General features: G+C 42.5%; 1 protein-coding gene across 1 annotated transcript; it reads right to left on the bottom strand.

The window, feature by feature from the left end:
* Positions 1-38: 38 nt before the first annotated feature.
* Positions 39-10,882, bottom strand: myo1ha (myosin IHa). The gene is made up of 32 exons (XM_029509749.1): positions 10,842-10,882; positions 7,521-7,653; positions 7,335-7,450; positions 7,000-7,198; positions 6,828-6,908; positions 6,247-6,426; positions 6,059-6,157; positions 5,859-5,972; positions 5,704-5,775; positions 5,509-5,628; positions 5,368-5,435; positions 5,100-5,205; positions 4,925-5,005; positions 4,734-4,825; positions 4,405-4,499; positions 4,228-4,274; positions 3,964-4,044; positions 3,660-3,765; positions 3,451-3,568; positions 3,236-3,349; positions 3,066-3,142; positions 2,912-2,980; positions 2,738-2,822; positions 2,501-2,663; positions 2,338-2,421; positions 2,152-2,245; positions 2,022-2,077; positions 1,797-1,932; positions 1,642-1,712; positions 1,226-1,323; positions 1,039-1,138; positions 39-428 (listed from the first exon to the last, which is right to left on the bottom strand). Exons 1-32 carry the CDS (start codon positions 10,880-10,882, stop codon positions 402-404), a joined length of 3,123 nt encoding a protein of 1,040 aa, XP_029365609.1. The 3' UTR covers positions 39-401.
* Between the last annotated feature and the right edge of the window lie 5,063 nt (positions 10,883-15,945).

Genomic DNA, 15,945 nt, shown 5'->3' with positions numbered 1-15,945 from the left:
CATCTTTTAATTCTCATGTTCTCAGATATATATTAATGAGCATACAAAATTATGACACATGTGGCTTTATCTTTTAGAAATCTTAAGTTACAGCCATCTTAAAACTATTTTCCAGAGTTACATTTCATTTACAGTCCAGGGTTAGCCTTTGCTTTAATAACAGTGCTCAAAACATAACACAAAATCATGCAGAACCTTTTTTGCATTCTTTAGTGTAAAAGTACTTTTGATTGTTAACTGCCAAGCATAAAGCAGCTGTTGCTGTTGAACACACAGGCTCATCCTGGGCTCCTAAAGTACAGCTGTTAATGTTCACTTAGACATGATGATCCTCTCTTTAGGGGTCTCCTGATGAAATATGCAGGGGCCTCCTCTGTGTGTCTCTTCTTCAGTCGCACACATTACCTTGTCCGAGCCCGAGTGGCAACCTGCGGTGACAAGCAGTACTATCTATTTCTTGTCTTTAAATTCAACCCATTTCAGAATATTTGGATTTCACATGAAACTTTGAGCTTATATCAGCTTTTATATGGAATAAAAAATGATGTGGAAATGTAGAGCCATCTTGTCCAGGGTGGCACAGCACCAAACATTTCTTGTTGGGCTCTGCTGCATTGTACTTTGTCTCTCAGCAGTAAAGCCCCCTTTTTATTATATCACTAACCCCATTGGGGCATTTACAGTAAGAATTCAGGGCAAATTTAGATGCTCATTTAGTTTTCATTCACAGCCGCTTCTCCTCAGATGTGTTAATTAAAAATCATACACTTATTTTGTCAGTGTCAAAAAGTCTTTGGTATCTGTCTTAAGACCTCTATGTAAATAATGATTTCACATCTTTTGGGGAACTACTAAAGAAATTTTCTGCTACCTTTAAGATATCTATAATCGTGGAGGATTATGGCCTCGCACTCTGATTTCCGAATTTCCTAAATTAACAGACTTTGGTGAACAAAACGTAACCCAAACCCTAATTTTGGATCAGCTCCTCAAACAGCACATTTGTACAAGAATTTGTTCTTCGTCAGCTCAACTCACCACCATGAGGTGTCCGTTCTTGGCCTTGTACACCATTGGCTCCTGCCCAGTGCTGAAGTCCACCGCACTCTCCTTTCCTGCCTGAATTTCAATCTTGATACTGAAAATCAATGCAAATGTGTGCAAGTTTTTTCAAGTAATGGACACTTCTAATTACCTTCTGCCTCTGACGTGAGGATACACTCACCTCCCCTGAACCACTTTGACTGCATTCTGTTTGTTGGCAATGACACTGAGTTTGGTCAAAAATTCAAACAAATGGTCACACTGCATCACCAGATCCCCCTGAAACAACCAGATACAATTAAAACACATTATTGTAACTGAAAAAATACAAATACATGAGCTGTATAATTGGTTTCTGGTCTTGGTTTAAAGTGGTTTCTATGTGGTAACAAAATACTTTAAGTTACAGTTTGGTTTGTTCAGTCACATATTGCATAATTTGCATTCACTCAATGAAGGACTTTGTTCCAGGCCATATTTATGTAATAATAATAATAATAATAATAATAATAATAATAATAATAATAATAATAATAATAATAATAATAATAATAATAATAATAATAATAATAATTCTGGCACATTTCATCTACATACCTTCTCTTTAGGGTCCTCACATGTTATGTGGAATACAATCATGCCATCAGTCAAATTACTGACTGAAATACCTGCATCCAGTCAATGAAATGTTTAGTCAAATATAAGAAGATCTTTGGTGGCGGGTAAAATACATATTGTCACATTGACTTGACCTTTGAGAAAGGTGTAGAGCACTCTCTGTTTGATCTTGGCTTCCTCCACCACATAGGCCGCTGCCTGGGTGAGGATGACCTGTCTTGGCCTTGGTTTGAACCCATTCCTGTCATACTTGATCACTGGCACACTGTACTGCAAACACACACAACACAACACAACACAGGGAGTTATGTTAGATGTGATGTTGTAGTTCCTCTGGGCGTGTAAGGGCATCTTATTACCTTGATGTGCTCATTGCGAACCATCTGGAAAACCCTCACATTTATGTCCTCCTCACCTTGAGACATTTAAGATGTAAAAATGATTGTTCAGAAATAAGACGGCATTGTGAGAATTCATCTGATACTTAACTGATTCTGGTGTCTACAAAAGGCTGAGCAACACTCTGTGGGTAACTCTCCTTTTTGCCCTTGAAGATGGAGCTGCTGACAAGCTTCAGTTGGAGCTGACGGGATGAAAAATCAATAGCTGATCACTCCAAAAAAGACAAACGATGATCTAGTCACATGCAACGTGTGCGATATGTTTATATGTTACCTGTGTTTTATTCTGGGGCGTGATCCCTCGCACATATTTCCGCACCATAAGACGATAATGAAGCTTTCGCAGGAGCTCCGATGTCTGACAAGGATGAGAACATGTGCCGGGTCTGAATGCAATTTCCAGCTTGCTATCAGTGTGAAGCTGTGGATCACTGTACCTCTGAGCATACAGCTGGTGGAGTTAGCCAGGTGCTTTTATCCAAAACAGTCTTTGGCAGATTTTCTTTGAGCCGTTTCAGGTAATTTTGTCTCACAAAAGCCAGGTACTCTGAGTTGTCTGTAGCTTTTGCCTGCCCTCTGGTCATGTAACTTTTGATGAACCTGAAACAGGTTGTACATGTATAATCAATGAAGTGCGACACGCAGTAATATTTTTTATTCTGGGGGTAACTTACTTCTTGATGACCTTTACAGCCCAGGCTCTCCGGTCTCTCTCCCGCCTTGCCTGCACTCCTCGCCAACAAGTTTCAATCTTTGTGGCTGAGGAAAAAAATATAGAAAACTGTGTTGACAAAGTGTGTGCACATCACAGCATCATACAGCCTTATGTCCATCACATGATCACTGACCTGCTTCCTTTTGTTTTCTGTATTCTCCTTTTGCTTTGTATCCTTTATATTTGGCCTGGAGTCTCGTAGCTGGAAATTTAGTGCACAAAATGGAATGACTGTGCAGGTGATTGGTAAAAAGTCCTCACAGTTCAATGGACTGATTTACACTCACCCAGCTCATGTTTACATTTCTCAAAAGCATCCTCTGTGGCGTAAAGTGTCCGAGGATGACGGATGAATATTTTGGTACTATTAACAACAATGAGGAGAAAAAAACACATTTTTTGACTGCTGTTGGCTCAGTGTACATTTGCTCTGTTGAATAATGTGTGTTGTCAGTACCGCCCCATTTTGTATTCGTTTGGCAGGTAGCCCAGATGTTGAACCAGCACTTCCACCCCATCAGCAGGAAGTCCTCTCCAGTGGGGCCAGGTGGCCGGGCACAGCGGTTTATATCTGGACGGGGCAGCAAACAGCCCGCTCAGCATGTTTCAAATGTAACGGCAAAGAATCGCTCACTTTGACAGGATTTTTTCTAATTTCTTCCTCTTTCATACCTCTTTAGAAAGACCTCAAATTTCCGTCGGTAAGCAAAACCAGCTCGTCTAACTCTAAGGTGCTCCATCAGACCCAGGTACTTCACCTGGTGCCTGATCAGGGCTTCGTCAAAGTGACCTGTGATTGCATGAGGAAGAAAAATATCAAATTCAAATGACTCCATATGTGAATAAAAGAGCTACATGTGCCATCTATTGACTGAAAGTACCTGGATGCTTTGTCTCATTAGATTTCAGACAGCGTATGTACCAGGCCTCTTTAGCCATGAGGATCTCAGTCAGCTTCAGCAGGCTGCTCTTAAACTGGGTCGCCACCTACAGATGCAACATGAGGGTCATAATCCCCAACAGCTCATCTGTCAAATCCATATGGCTTCATGGCCGCTCAGTCAGACTGTTATTGACCTGCTGAAAATGACTTCTTTCTGTCTCACTGGCCACTCTGGATTATAAATGCCGCTCAATCATTTTTAATCTCGACACTGTGCACATTTTGCTATTTTAGAAACTCACTGTTTCTGGTCTTCGCCTGCTGTCTGGTTCCATGTTGGTGAAGCACTCTCTGATTATAGCATTTTTGGACTGACACATCAGCTACGAAATGGTGGGATGGCACAGCAAGACATTTAACACAATTCAAAATATTTCATACTTAAAGCATCATTGATTACCTTATAGTTTAATCTACTGTGATTACTATTTAAGAAACTAAGTCGCCTTCCCCAGATCATATTTTCTGTGTTATATGTAATATAAAGTATAAAGTAGTAAACTCACATCTTTTATGTTTCTGTATAACAGGTCGTTATTTTTGTCCAGGAAACCTATAATGTCACAGCAAGAACAACAACAACAACAACAAACAAAACAAAACAGCGGAATGTGTAGGGCTGCTGTTAGCTGAAGATCTAGAGATATAGATATTGGAGAGTCTAAGATTGTGCTTCTTTTTACCCACAACACAGTAGGTGACCTCTCCGGCATAATGTAAAAGACGAAAGTCTCCCCTCTCCAGAGTTTTGCGTGTTGTTTTGTCAGCCAGTTTGTGCCTGCAGTCAAAGAGGTGGAGATAGAAACAGAGGGCTTTGTCGAATCCTAATCCTGTCTCTTTCAACTCACAAACACAAGTCAGCACAATGTTGATACCCAGTTTCATTACCAAAATGTGAATGTGATGTGATTAAAAAAAAAAAAAAAAGGGCTGTAAATATGTCGAAATACAAATATATATCTGGCACACCCGCTTGTGAATTCCTATATTTTGGGATGTGAAGTGAACTCACGTGACAAAGTGAGGGTGACTTCCCATCTTTTCTTCCAGTCTCTCCAGGAAGGTGAGATCTGTGGTATCGCCTGGCCTCAGACACTCCTCATCCTGCAGGATATTTATTAAAACACTGAACAATATTTTACAGGAACAAGGTCTGTTATCAGCTGCCGGCCAGCTTTAAGGTTTACTTCAACGAGTGCACACCAGTATTGATATGATTCCTCTGTGTTTCTCCTCAACCAGGTCACAGATGATCTTGTTATTGAAGAATTGCACTGGCTCCCACTGCGGGAAAAAAAAAAGATCAATTATTTCAAATACACGTAAACATAATTACAGTTATGAAATAAAGCCTCTGTGTTTTGGGTCAGTTCAGTGCCTCAATATCTTCTGCCTCATATTCTTCCTGCTCAGCCTTAAGTGTCAGCTGAATGAAGAGCTGCTGAAGCTTCTCATTACAATAGTTTATGCAGAACTGCTCAAAACTGAGGAAAAGCACAAATAGAAACAAGTCAGGTAGAATCCAAGACTGGAAACATTTTTCTGAGTGAAAAAAAATTTAGATTTTTAGTTGGATGAAACAGCTCTGACCACAACATCAAGGTGAGCTAACATGTTGGAAACTGAACAAAAAGAACGCTACCTACCTGTTTACATAGAACACCTCAAACCCATATATGTCCAAGAGCCCTATGACGGTCTTTCTTGAAGAGTCCTGGCAGGAAAAAAAACTTCAGACAGTTAAAGTCATCTTCACAACCTTCACCACCTTTGCACACTCTCCTCACTTTGTTCTCCATGGACTCATTGATCTTGTCCACGAGCCATGTGAACGTCTTTCCATAGATGGCTTTAGCCAGGGCATCTCTCACATAGACGGCGTGATCGATTGTGAATGGGCTGAGGACCTTTAGAGAGAAACAAAGTCACATTTGAATTTGAATTAAAAATATAACTTCTGAACATTTTGACTTGCTTTGCACCTGGTCGGTTTTGGCTTCTATCTTCCTGTATGTGAACGCCTCTTTGAGACCGTGAGCATCGATTCCTAGTAGCTGCAAGTAAAATTACCAGTAAGTGAATTACTCGTTGGCCTTTTCTGTAAGAGGAATAGGAATGTAGAGCACCTTTATCTTACATTTGAGACCCAGTGTAGCTCTGTGTTGTTATTCAGGAGTGCCTGGCCTTTACTGTCAGAGTCAAACTGAATGTTTCCCAAATGGAGGACGCTCGCAACAATCCCAAACAGGTGCTGCAAGAATAAATGTTTTTATGACTGTGCCTAGCTTCAACAGAAGGTAGTTAAACTGAGAGCATCCGTATGGCCCTCCAGCTTACATCGGTGTTAATCTCATCAACGTTGATGACTTGCAGTGCATTCTTGACAGTTTTCCAGTCATTTTTGTCATTAATGGAACAAACAATGGCACACTCCCCCTGCCAGGAGGAGTAAACACACAAACAGAGTGTCAAAGTGTACAATGATCTTTTAACTCATTTGACTTCACATTCACGCATTCACATACTTGGGTTAGATAGTTGTAGTGCTGGCAGTCTCTCTCCAGGCCCAGTTGGTGCAGCAGGTCGTCCTCTCCTCCCTCCACCAGCTGGTAAAAGATGTGGAAGTTTCTCTCCCCGTGATTCTGATGCACGACCCTCGAATTCTCCATCAGGTAGTTGAGGATATGGCCCCCTACAGCATCCCCCTATGGGGATCATGACCCTGAGGACAGCAGCTCTACAACTTGCAGAAAAAAACACAGCCTATGGTCCAGCGGTCAGATTTGAAATATTTTTCTCAGGTAAATTATGGTTCTCTTTGAAGGCTTTTTTTTTTTTTTTTTGCCCCAGTAAAGTTAATACTCAGTAAGTGGCCTCCTTTACTGAACTTTCTCCTCCTGAGTGTACTAATCCTTGAGGAAAGAGAGAATGAATTTATTGTTACAACATCTAAACATTTCACTGTGAAATTGACATCCCCAGAAACCACCCAGTGGCTATGGAGGATACATGATGTCAAATTCTAAGAGCATACATTTCTCTCCCATTTATAAGTTATTGCTACATTTTAGGAGGTGTTTCTGCAAATCTTCCAACTAATTCTTACCTGGCTGTCAAACTGGATGTCCATATACTTCCCAAAACGACTTGAGTTGTCATTTTTCAGTGTTTTGGCATTCCCGAAAGCCTGAGGGAAAGCAACCATACCAGACTGAACAATTAATGGCCTCCTCTTTGGTGTGTCATTACAATGATATGAGATTAAGTGACGATCAGACCTCGAGGACGGGGTTGGACTTGAGCATTTTGTCCCTGACAGTGTTCAGCAGAGTGGAGCTCGGACAGCTGACAGCATAATACTGCAGAATCCTCTTAGAGGCCTCCGTCTTCCCTGCTCCGCTCTCACCAGAGATGAGGATAAAGTGATTGTTGAACTCTGTCATCATTGTGTGGTAGGCATTGTCTGCCAAGGCATAGCTGCAGAGTGGTCGAGGAGTTGTGATACTTTACAAATGAACTCTGATAAACTGGGTTACATTAAGAGTTCGTTTAATACGAAGGTTAGGGATGTGCAACTGCATATTCACATCGAATATGTGGATGGTACACTCACATGTGTGGTGGAAGCTCAAAAAAGTTGACACCCATGTAGAGATCCATATGTTTCTTATTGTAGATGCCGAGCTCTTTATAGGGATTAACTGACACTAACAAAGTTCCAATGTAGGTCTAAAAGAAGGAGTTAAAAGGTGTTATATGTGTACACAGCAGGATTTAAATAGGCCTGTTCCAGACTCACATAGATGAGATCCTTCCTGAAGCGTTTTTGGAGGTTGCTGAGGAAGGCCGTCTCTGTGGTTTCATCCAGAAGGACAAAATCGTGGATACCCACTCGGTCCCTTGCAGTCAGGGCACCCTCCATGTCCAGCTGACTCTGTGCAACAGGTTGCATCAACCATGAGGGCACTGAATGCAGGCACTTTGGAGCTGCAGAGATTACTTTCAAAAGTCACAATTCTTGTTTTTTGAACTAGAGTCGCAGATTTCTGTATTTCTAAACTGTGTGTATCAATCACTTAGCTCGCCTAATCCTGAACGTTAGAGGAAACAAACTCTGCCAGAGTAACAATACCAAGTGTAACACATTTTTGTACACGTGACAACAATATCCAAATTCTCAGCCATGTATTTTGACAAATGCGGCTGGATGAATGCATGTTTGAATAAGTAGCTCCACGGGGGAGGACGGTGCTGAGAAAAGCAGCAAAAAAAAAAAAAAAAGCACAAACATGGTCCCTGTTAGTTGAATTGAAATAAGAGGTCTAGAGGTCCCGTGTGTCTTTGAAGCAAAGCTCTGTGATTGTGCAGATGAACAGACAGAAGCTAATGATCACTACACAGCTCACAGGGACTTTGGCTGGCAGCCCACAGTTCACTAGAGCTGACGCACCAAGCAAACATAACACACTGTGCAAATGCACTCAGGGTGCCCAAAACAGCGGCACATTTAAGAAGCATAGTGGGAAAAATTCCACCAATCTGTTTTGCATTCTCAGCACCAACACTTAGACCAAAGGTTTTCACAGCTTTTGTTGGTTTTGTATTTTTCTCTCGCTTTCTCTCTCTCTCTCTCTCTCTCTGTCTCTCTCTCCCTCTCCCTCTCTCTCTCTCTCTCTCTAACCCTCTCTCTCCTTTGGAAGCAGAAGTCCTTTGATTCTCAACTCTCTCTGTAAAAACATTAAAAAAGATAATCCATTGGATCTAATTGACACAAAGCCCTCCGTTCCCCCTCCTCCCCTGCTTCTATCCTCCGCCTATGGCCCTCATTTCTTCTGAGAAAGGCCAAGTGTTTTTGTCCTGTAAATACCACGGAGCAGAGACAAAAAAGACGTCTTTAAAATGCAGTCTACAATCCATTACACATATTCCCCCTGCATATCCATTCAGTAATTATTCATTAGAAAACATTTAACGTCACAGTGAATTTCACACTAGGCAGTCGAAACACAATGGAGGAGATTTGGCCTATTTTGGGGTGAGGAGTTGGGGAGGGGTTGGCTGTGCAGAGGAAGGGTGAAGGCAAGGGAGGGAGGAGGAGGAGGAGGGGGGGAGTATTTGTCTGATCTGAGAACCTCTGAAACGGGGCCATCTTGAGACAACAGGACAGACTAAATAGTGCAGTAACGGTCTGTGCCCCACTGCTCGCTGTGACACTCATTTAGTGTGCCCCGAGGGGGAACAATGGAGGCTTGTTCTTAACAATCCTGTGCTGTAATTTGGACTTCATTACTTTGCTCACACAGGGCCCCATGGAAAGATAGAGGAGGCTAGTCAGAAGAGAGTGTTGTTTTTTTGTTTTTTTTTTTTCCCCCCACCTGTCAGCCCTACACCCCCAATGCTCTCAGCCCTCTCCCCAACAATACCCCTCACCCCGTGTCTCCACCAATAACCTTCACCCAACCCCCTTCCCATACCCTCCCACCTCCCACCCACCCACTTTAAGCCAATGAGACAGGTGAACAATATCATTGAAGGAACCCCTTTTTGGACGTCAGAATCAATCTGCCGAAGTAATGGTCGTGGTGCTGCTGTGGGGTATCTGTGACACCCCCTTTCTTCATGGGAACAAACTTCTCTCAGAGCAGCACAAGCAGACAATATGCTGGGACAGCGTGACTTAGGGATCTGCCATACAGTATTACAAGTAAAAACATGAACTGATAAGCCGCTGTCAAGGGGAGGATTCGTGAATTCACTTGTTATAATGATGCTAATGTCTTATGTTTTCTTCCAGTGTGCAAAAAAAAGAAGAAGAAAAAAAAAAAAGAAAGCTCAGGCTTTGTTGGTTTGCATTCAGGCTCCCGTTGGTGTCCTGCAGGTATTTCCTTTGAATGAATCGGTGTGCAGCATGCAGAAATGTTTCTAATGAGGCTGTGCAAGAAAAGCTAAACACTGAATGGGCGTTCAGACAAGTTAAAGAAAGCACCTGCCTATTGAAAAAAAATGTTCTAATGCATGTGTTATTTGTGGCCCTGGATAATACAAAGTGAACTGGATTGTAATTCTAGTTATAATTAAACAATGACAAGCCAAATCTGATGCAGAGCGGAAAGAATGATTATGTAATGAATCCACTAAAGCCGTTGCCAGATCAGGTGAATTGTCTTGCTACCTCAGAGAACAACCAATTGTATTTTAATTAAGAGATGGTCCCTCATCTTGGTCTAGAGTGTCAGTGTTGCCTGAGACAGAGTGACATCATCTATGTGAGAAGTAGAAGGTTGCTTTAGAGGGAGAGAGCAAAAATAGCAGAAAAGTTCTCCCTTAGCTTGAAGAGGATTTTGTCTGATTATCTGGAACGTCGATCAAACCTCCACTTGACAGTTTTTGTTTGTTAGTACAAGTTACTTTTGATTCGGTCTCTGGTAGGGGGTTAAACGATTCTCAAATGTGTGTTATAAACATAACAGAGAGCAGGTGTGCACCCCGTCCCAAAGGATATAACATGGGACAAAGATTATTTTAATCTGAAGATTTGTTTGGGAAACACCACCCTCGGAGGAGTCAGCCAATCACAGTGACCTTTCAAACTTCATCATCTCTCAAGCTCCACAACCCCACCTACCACCCCACCATTATGATATCAAGACTGAAACAAGATGCAACAAAATGAGACAAAAGAGAAACCAAACCTGCATTTCTGGAGTTTTATTCTGCCGTCAGTCTCAATGAAGATCCACACAGCGAAGAACGGTTAGGCAAGAACAGTGTTTCCTCCCGTGTCCTAATTGGAAGCAGGATTATTGACTGTAATCCAGATTGATTAACAACGTTCATCAGAAAAACACATGTACCATCCTCTCTACTCTGTCTGGTGGTCCATTCATCAAACTTGCTGTAGCGGGTCAATGTGGCTGATGTTTCATCAGTAGCAGGTACACACGTGTATTTCTCCACACCATCCTGACTCAGGCTCAGGCCTCTGTGGACCAGGTGCTTAATCATTCATGTCGTGGGAGGTGAACAGACATAGATCTTATTCAGTGCTCACCTGGGTATCTACTGCTCCGCTGAGTGTAACATAACGACAGAAACAAGATCCAAACCACACCAATCCAACCATCCCCCTTTCCTTCTCTCCTCTCTAAACCTAAACTCCATTACATTGGCGTCATCCGAAAAAGAGCATTGCATAATTGCTCTGTAAAAAATACTGGGTTGATGCCAAAATGCAATTAACACATACTGTGCTTTGGTGAAAAACAATTAGTAGATAGCAGCAGTGCTAACTGAAGGTGGTGTGACAGCATCCACGTGCCAGACACTTTTAGTATTATTGCGGGGTATTTGCCAATATGGGAGAGCTGACAGTGTCAACATCATGAGAGAACGACGGTCTTCACATGTGCTCCGTGAGTTTGTAAGGCCTTCAACTTCAACTCATTCACGAGAGGACACAAACCACAGAGAGACTTACAGGCATAAAAATTTTGTATCAGTTGAGAGAAGTATTTGCACAAAAAAATCGTTCAGGTTCTGCGCCAATCCAGTTTGCATGTCACATTCCTTATAAAGTGACCACATCTTTCCTTTAAAGTATCTAAAAATATGAACTGCTGTTTCCAGACATCTAGATATAAATGGATGTGCCATGCAATATCTAATTGGAGGTAAGTTTTGCCACATGACGTTTTATTTCTTAGGAGATAAAGAATCCGAAGTCAGTTTTCTTCTGTGAGTGAAATACTGGTCGGGAGTAGCACTTTAATCTGTGTAACTTGGTACCCAGCATTAGAAAACACCCTCACGCAGTCCACGGTAACACAGGTGTCCATTTTCTCTGCTCTGGTGACCTAAATGTGAGCAAAGCTCGGGTTTCGTCCATTTTATGAATTGATTAATCTTTGGAAAGCTTTCCGTCATCTGACTATTAAGGGCGACCAGTTGAGTGTTTAGGATATTTGAATTATTCACTCCCCACTCCAGAAAAGTTGTCAAGGTTACCTCTTCCGTCGTCCCACCTCTCCCCCAGCCCAGCGGTCCAGCAATGCTTGTCCAATCTTAACAAGCTTTGTGCTACCCACTGGGCTCTGATTCAGCACGAGACCCGGCAAATCCAATTACACAGGAGTCAGAGAGGTTGATTTTCCCATTATAGATTCCATGCTGAGAATGAGAGCTGATGATAACACTCACATCACACCACTACTGCCCCCTCTCCCTCTCCTCTCTCCTTATTTTGTCTCCATTTCACTGTGTCCCTCCCTTTATTTCTCCCTCTCTTCCTATCTAATTCCTCTTTTTCCAAAGACATTCTTTCTTCCCCCTTGTCCCCTTCTTTGGATCTCCCCTTCTTTCATTGTCCATGATTGTAATTTTTTGGAGCAGCGTATCGAGGGCTGGGCTCTGTCATCATTTCAGTCCCAAAGTGCTGGGTCACTGAGGTTACTTCATAACCCGCATTGGATTTTCTTTTTTACTTAAAAATGAAAACAATGCTCGTATAACACCATTGTGTCACCCTCATGAGTGTGATTTTTCCTTTTTATTTTTCTTTTACCATTTTGCAGCTAAACATCCAGTTAACTTTAACACAGTGCCAAGGGAAAATAAAATTTTTGTCATTTGAGCAACCTCCGAAAGGTCCCTGCAAGAACCAAATGCAAAGTAAGTTAGACAACTTGACTTAAGGGTGTCTGAGTGCCATCTTAAGGGGACCCCATGTGCCTGCTGTGCCACATGAAAAGTAAATGAGAGCTCTTTTGGAAATGAGGCTCTTTTACACTCAATTGGCTGTGAAAAAGATGAGGACTTTTGCTCCATCTTAAACCTTTAGGGCACTAAAAGAAACTGACCTGCCCTTGGACCAGAGGCTTTGGTGTTGACACAGGCCACTCAGAGGTCAATTCCACTGACCCCTCCAAACCCTGATAAAAGGGTGTTCAGTGATCCTTTGGGACCATAAGATTGGGAAGTCTAGCAGTCTGACCTGGGGCATTTGTGATTGACCAGTATTGTCCAGTACTATGTCAGTAAGCTGGAATAAGTTCCTCCCCGGACATACCTCTCTCTTTTGTACATATATTCAGCTGTTTCTCCTTGTTTCATGCATTTTCTGTCACTTTTTTTCGTGGCTGGCAGTTTTCTTCCTACTTCCATCTCTTCTTTCATAACTTTACTCCTGCCATGTTTCTGTGTATTTTGCTGCTCCTGGATACCCTAATTTCCCTTGGGATCTATCTGTCTAAGCAAAACCTGCCCATTCTTCTATTTGAAAAGATAATATCTAAAGCCTTTTGGAGGTTCAAGAGGTATTCAGGTTTTTTACTTTAATAAAAATGTCAATACGACACTGTGCATATAAAATCAGTAAATTGGCTGTAAATTCTACCTCCTATTTTTCACCTCTCATGTAAATTTAGTAAAAAAGTTGATTTTTGCAGTTTCGATTGTAATGAAGTCCAATGAAGCATACTTCAGAATATATTTGTATACAGTCAAATAAAGCACAGCCGCTTACAAATTAAAGCTGCTTCAGTTTTGGGGTTCCAGTATTGTTCATACTTTAAACCTCTGCTTTAAATAGAGCAGAGCATGTTAGTGTTACAAATCCAAATTGCTGTGAAAAAAAAAAAAGCAAAAATAAATTCCACCTAGACTTTTCTGTCCACGACAGCTGTTCGTGGTGAGGTTGCAGTGAACTAGCCAGGATAGCTAATTCCCTGCATCATTGGCACTGCAGTTAGTGGCAGAAATCCCACAGAGAAGCTCTGATAATCTCACCAGGTAGAACTAAATGTTTCAAATATTATGATGGATTATGTGGCGATTTGGGTGGCCTGACTCTTGACCTTGCTGGAGCTGATTATACACAACACCTCAATAATTAACCCGAACCCTAACAACTGCAATCGTGGTTCAAATGTTCAGCCTGACTTTATACCCTTAAGACGAGGACAACTGACTACACACGCACACCTAACATTAGAAGTACATCTTTAAAAATTATGTTTCCGCTATCGGCTTAATTAGTTCAATTGTTGCCGTGTCGAAGGCCTGCCTCTGTGAAGACGTAACCACAGTGAAACGTGTTGGAAATGGTCTGTGACTGTCTGACCTTTGTCAGAGCGCCCGGAGGCCTGACAGTCTGGACACTCTGCTCCTTCCAGGGTGAAGCTTCAATGAGGAAACAAAGTGTTTGGCAGGACACTGAAGCTGCTCCTCGGCTAAGCACAGCTGATGGCATCTTCCTCCGTGTGGCCAGAGGGTCACTCTGGGTGACATGCAGCTCAGGGGGGACACTGTGTCTCTGCCTGCAGAGGAGATTAGAGGGGTGAGTTGACCTCATTCTCAGAGGGGCCAATGTGTTTTGAGTAAACATTTGGTGCAAGACAAAAACATGTGCTGCAAACACTGGCCAGTCCTCAGGCGGCGATCCCATTGTTTCCCCATTACTCCTGAACAGCCATGAGAGGGTGAGCAGTCTCTGTGTGTTCCTGAGCTGCAGGGAGTCCCGTTGTCGCTCCTGAATGAAACACACACAGCCAGGTCAAGCTCAGAGCTGCCCACATGCCACTGACATTGCCTCGTCTCATATAAAGTGAGTGAGTAAAAAAATTAAGGTGATTCTTTTATTCTGTTTGTGATGTAAGCATAACACATGTTAGAGACGTTATCGCCACATTGAATGATGGCCAGGGAGCGACATTTTTAGGTTTCATATGCTCAGGACCTCTTTGGTGTGAATCTGGGACACTTCCATCATCATCATTCTTCTCCTACCGCAGGACACCAGGGATGGAGGCAACACTCTGTCACTGCTGTTACTTGCAGGATAAATTGTACTCTGGAGCAAGTTGTAAAATACAAAGTGAATAATTTCAAATTCAGACCAAATACCAGACTTCCTTAGGTGCACCACTCATGTGCCAACACTTCATCAACTTCCAAGGCTAATAAAGTCACCATTGACATTTAAAAATACTTTAAGAATGACTGGAAATGACAACAATTAGCCGTCCATACAACATAATTGTACATTTTTTTTTTAAAAGGTACCCCGCCTCAGCCCACACTCTGAGCTCCAGGGGATAGGTACTATTCAAAATATAGATCTGGTCCAAAAATAACTCAAACCAGAAAACATAACTTTCTTACCTGCAATGTCTAATTCCATCTTTACACAGCTCACAACTTCACATACAAGGTCAAGGAGGAAATACTCGTGTGAATCTGATCGCATGATTCAAATCAGTTACTGGTGAAAGTGCACAGTTACCACCATCCACATGTTCCAACAGCCATCCCTGGTCTCCCACCTTGCCCCCCCCCCCACCCCAGGTCCAGCTCATAATCCTGCGGGCACTAGGACCCTCAGGACCTGCTCTGGGAGGATTGTCTTGTTTTTGTCCGTTACGTTCATGCATGTAATCATTGATTGAGCCCATTGTAACAGGCCGAGTTACCATCTGTAAGGTCCCATGGGCCTGATACTGGTGTCACCGGCCTCCCCGCAGACTTTAAGGAATTCCCCTTTAATTTCCGGCCGCAGATTTAATCTCAAACAGGTTTCACATTTAATCCTGGCATTAAAAGCCCCAAACTGCAGCCTGCTCATCTTCCCTGGCGCACTGTTTCCTGTATGTGTTCTTGGCAGCTCCTTATTAGAGGATTTTCTATCAAATGATAAACAGGTCAAAATGAGACAGGGCCATTTATTTTCATTAGGTGGTGGTGGGATGCAGCCTGAATTGGAGCTCTGGGGGGTCCTCTGATATTATTTATTTTTCTCAGAAAGTGATAAAAAAAAAGAATAAACTCAAATAGCATTGCTAATAGCTACTGGCAGCTGCTTTTCCAAACTTTGGAAAAGTTATTTCCCATTGTTTATTACAACAAAAACTTTGACTGACTGTAAGATTGTAATGAAGATCAGCAGTTAGGGGAGGTGGATTTTGTTTTATTGTACACACAAACGTGACTGAGGAAACGATGACACAGTCATTTCTTGCCCTAGACTCTACTCCTTCATGCTGGATTTTTTTTTTTTTTACCCTGGACTGGACTTCCTCTCCAGATGAGTGTGAGCCTTTGCCGCCTCCCGCTGCAGCCCACCCGGCTCCCCCGGCCCTCCCTCCGCGCCTCCCCAGCTCTTTTTCCCACTCCTGAGAGGAGCAGGACGCGGCCACAGCGGCGGGAAGCAAATTATCCTCAAGCACTTCCCA

Source organism: Echeneis naucrates, chromosome 9 (assembly GCF_900963305.1).
Source record: "Echeneis naucrates chromosome 9, fEcheNa1.1, whole genome shotgun sequence".
NCBI lineage: Eukaryota > Metazoa > Chordata > Actinopteri > Carangiformes > Echeneidae > Echeneis > Echeneis naucrates.
This window is presented reverse-complemented; position numbering and strand designations above follow the sequence as displayed.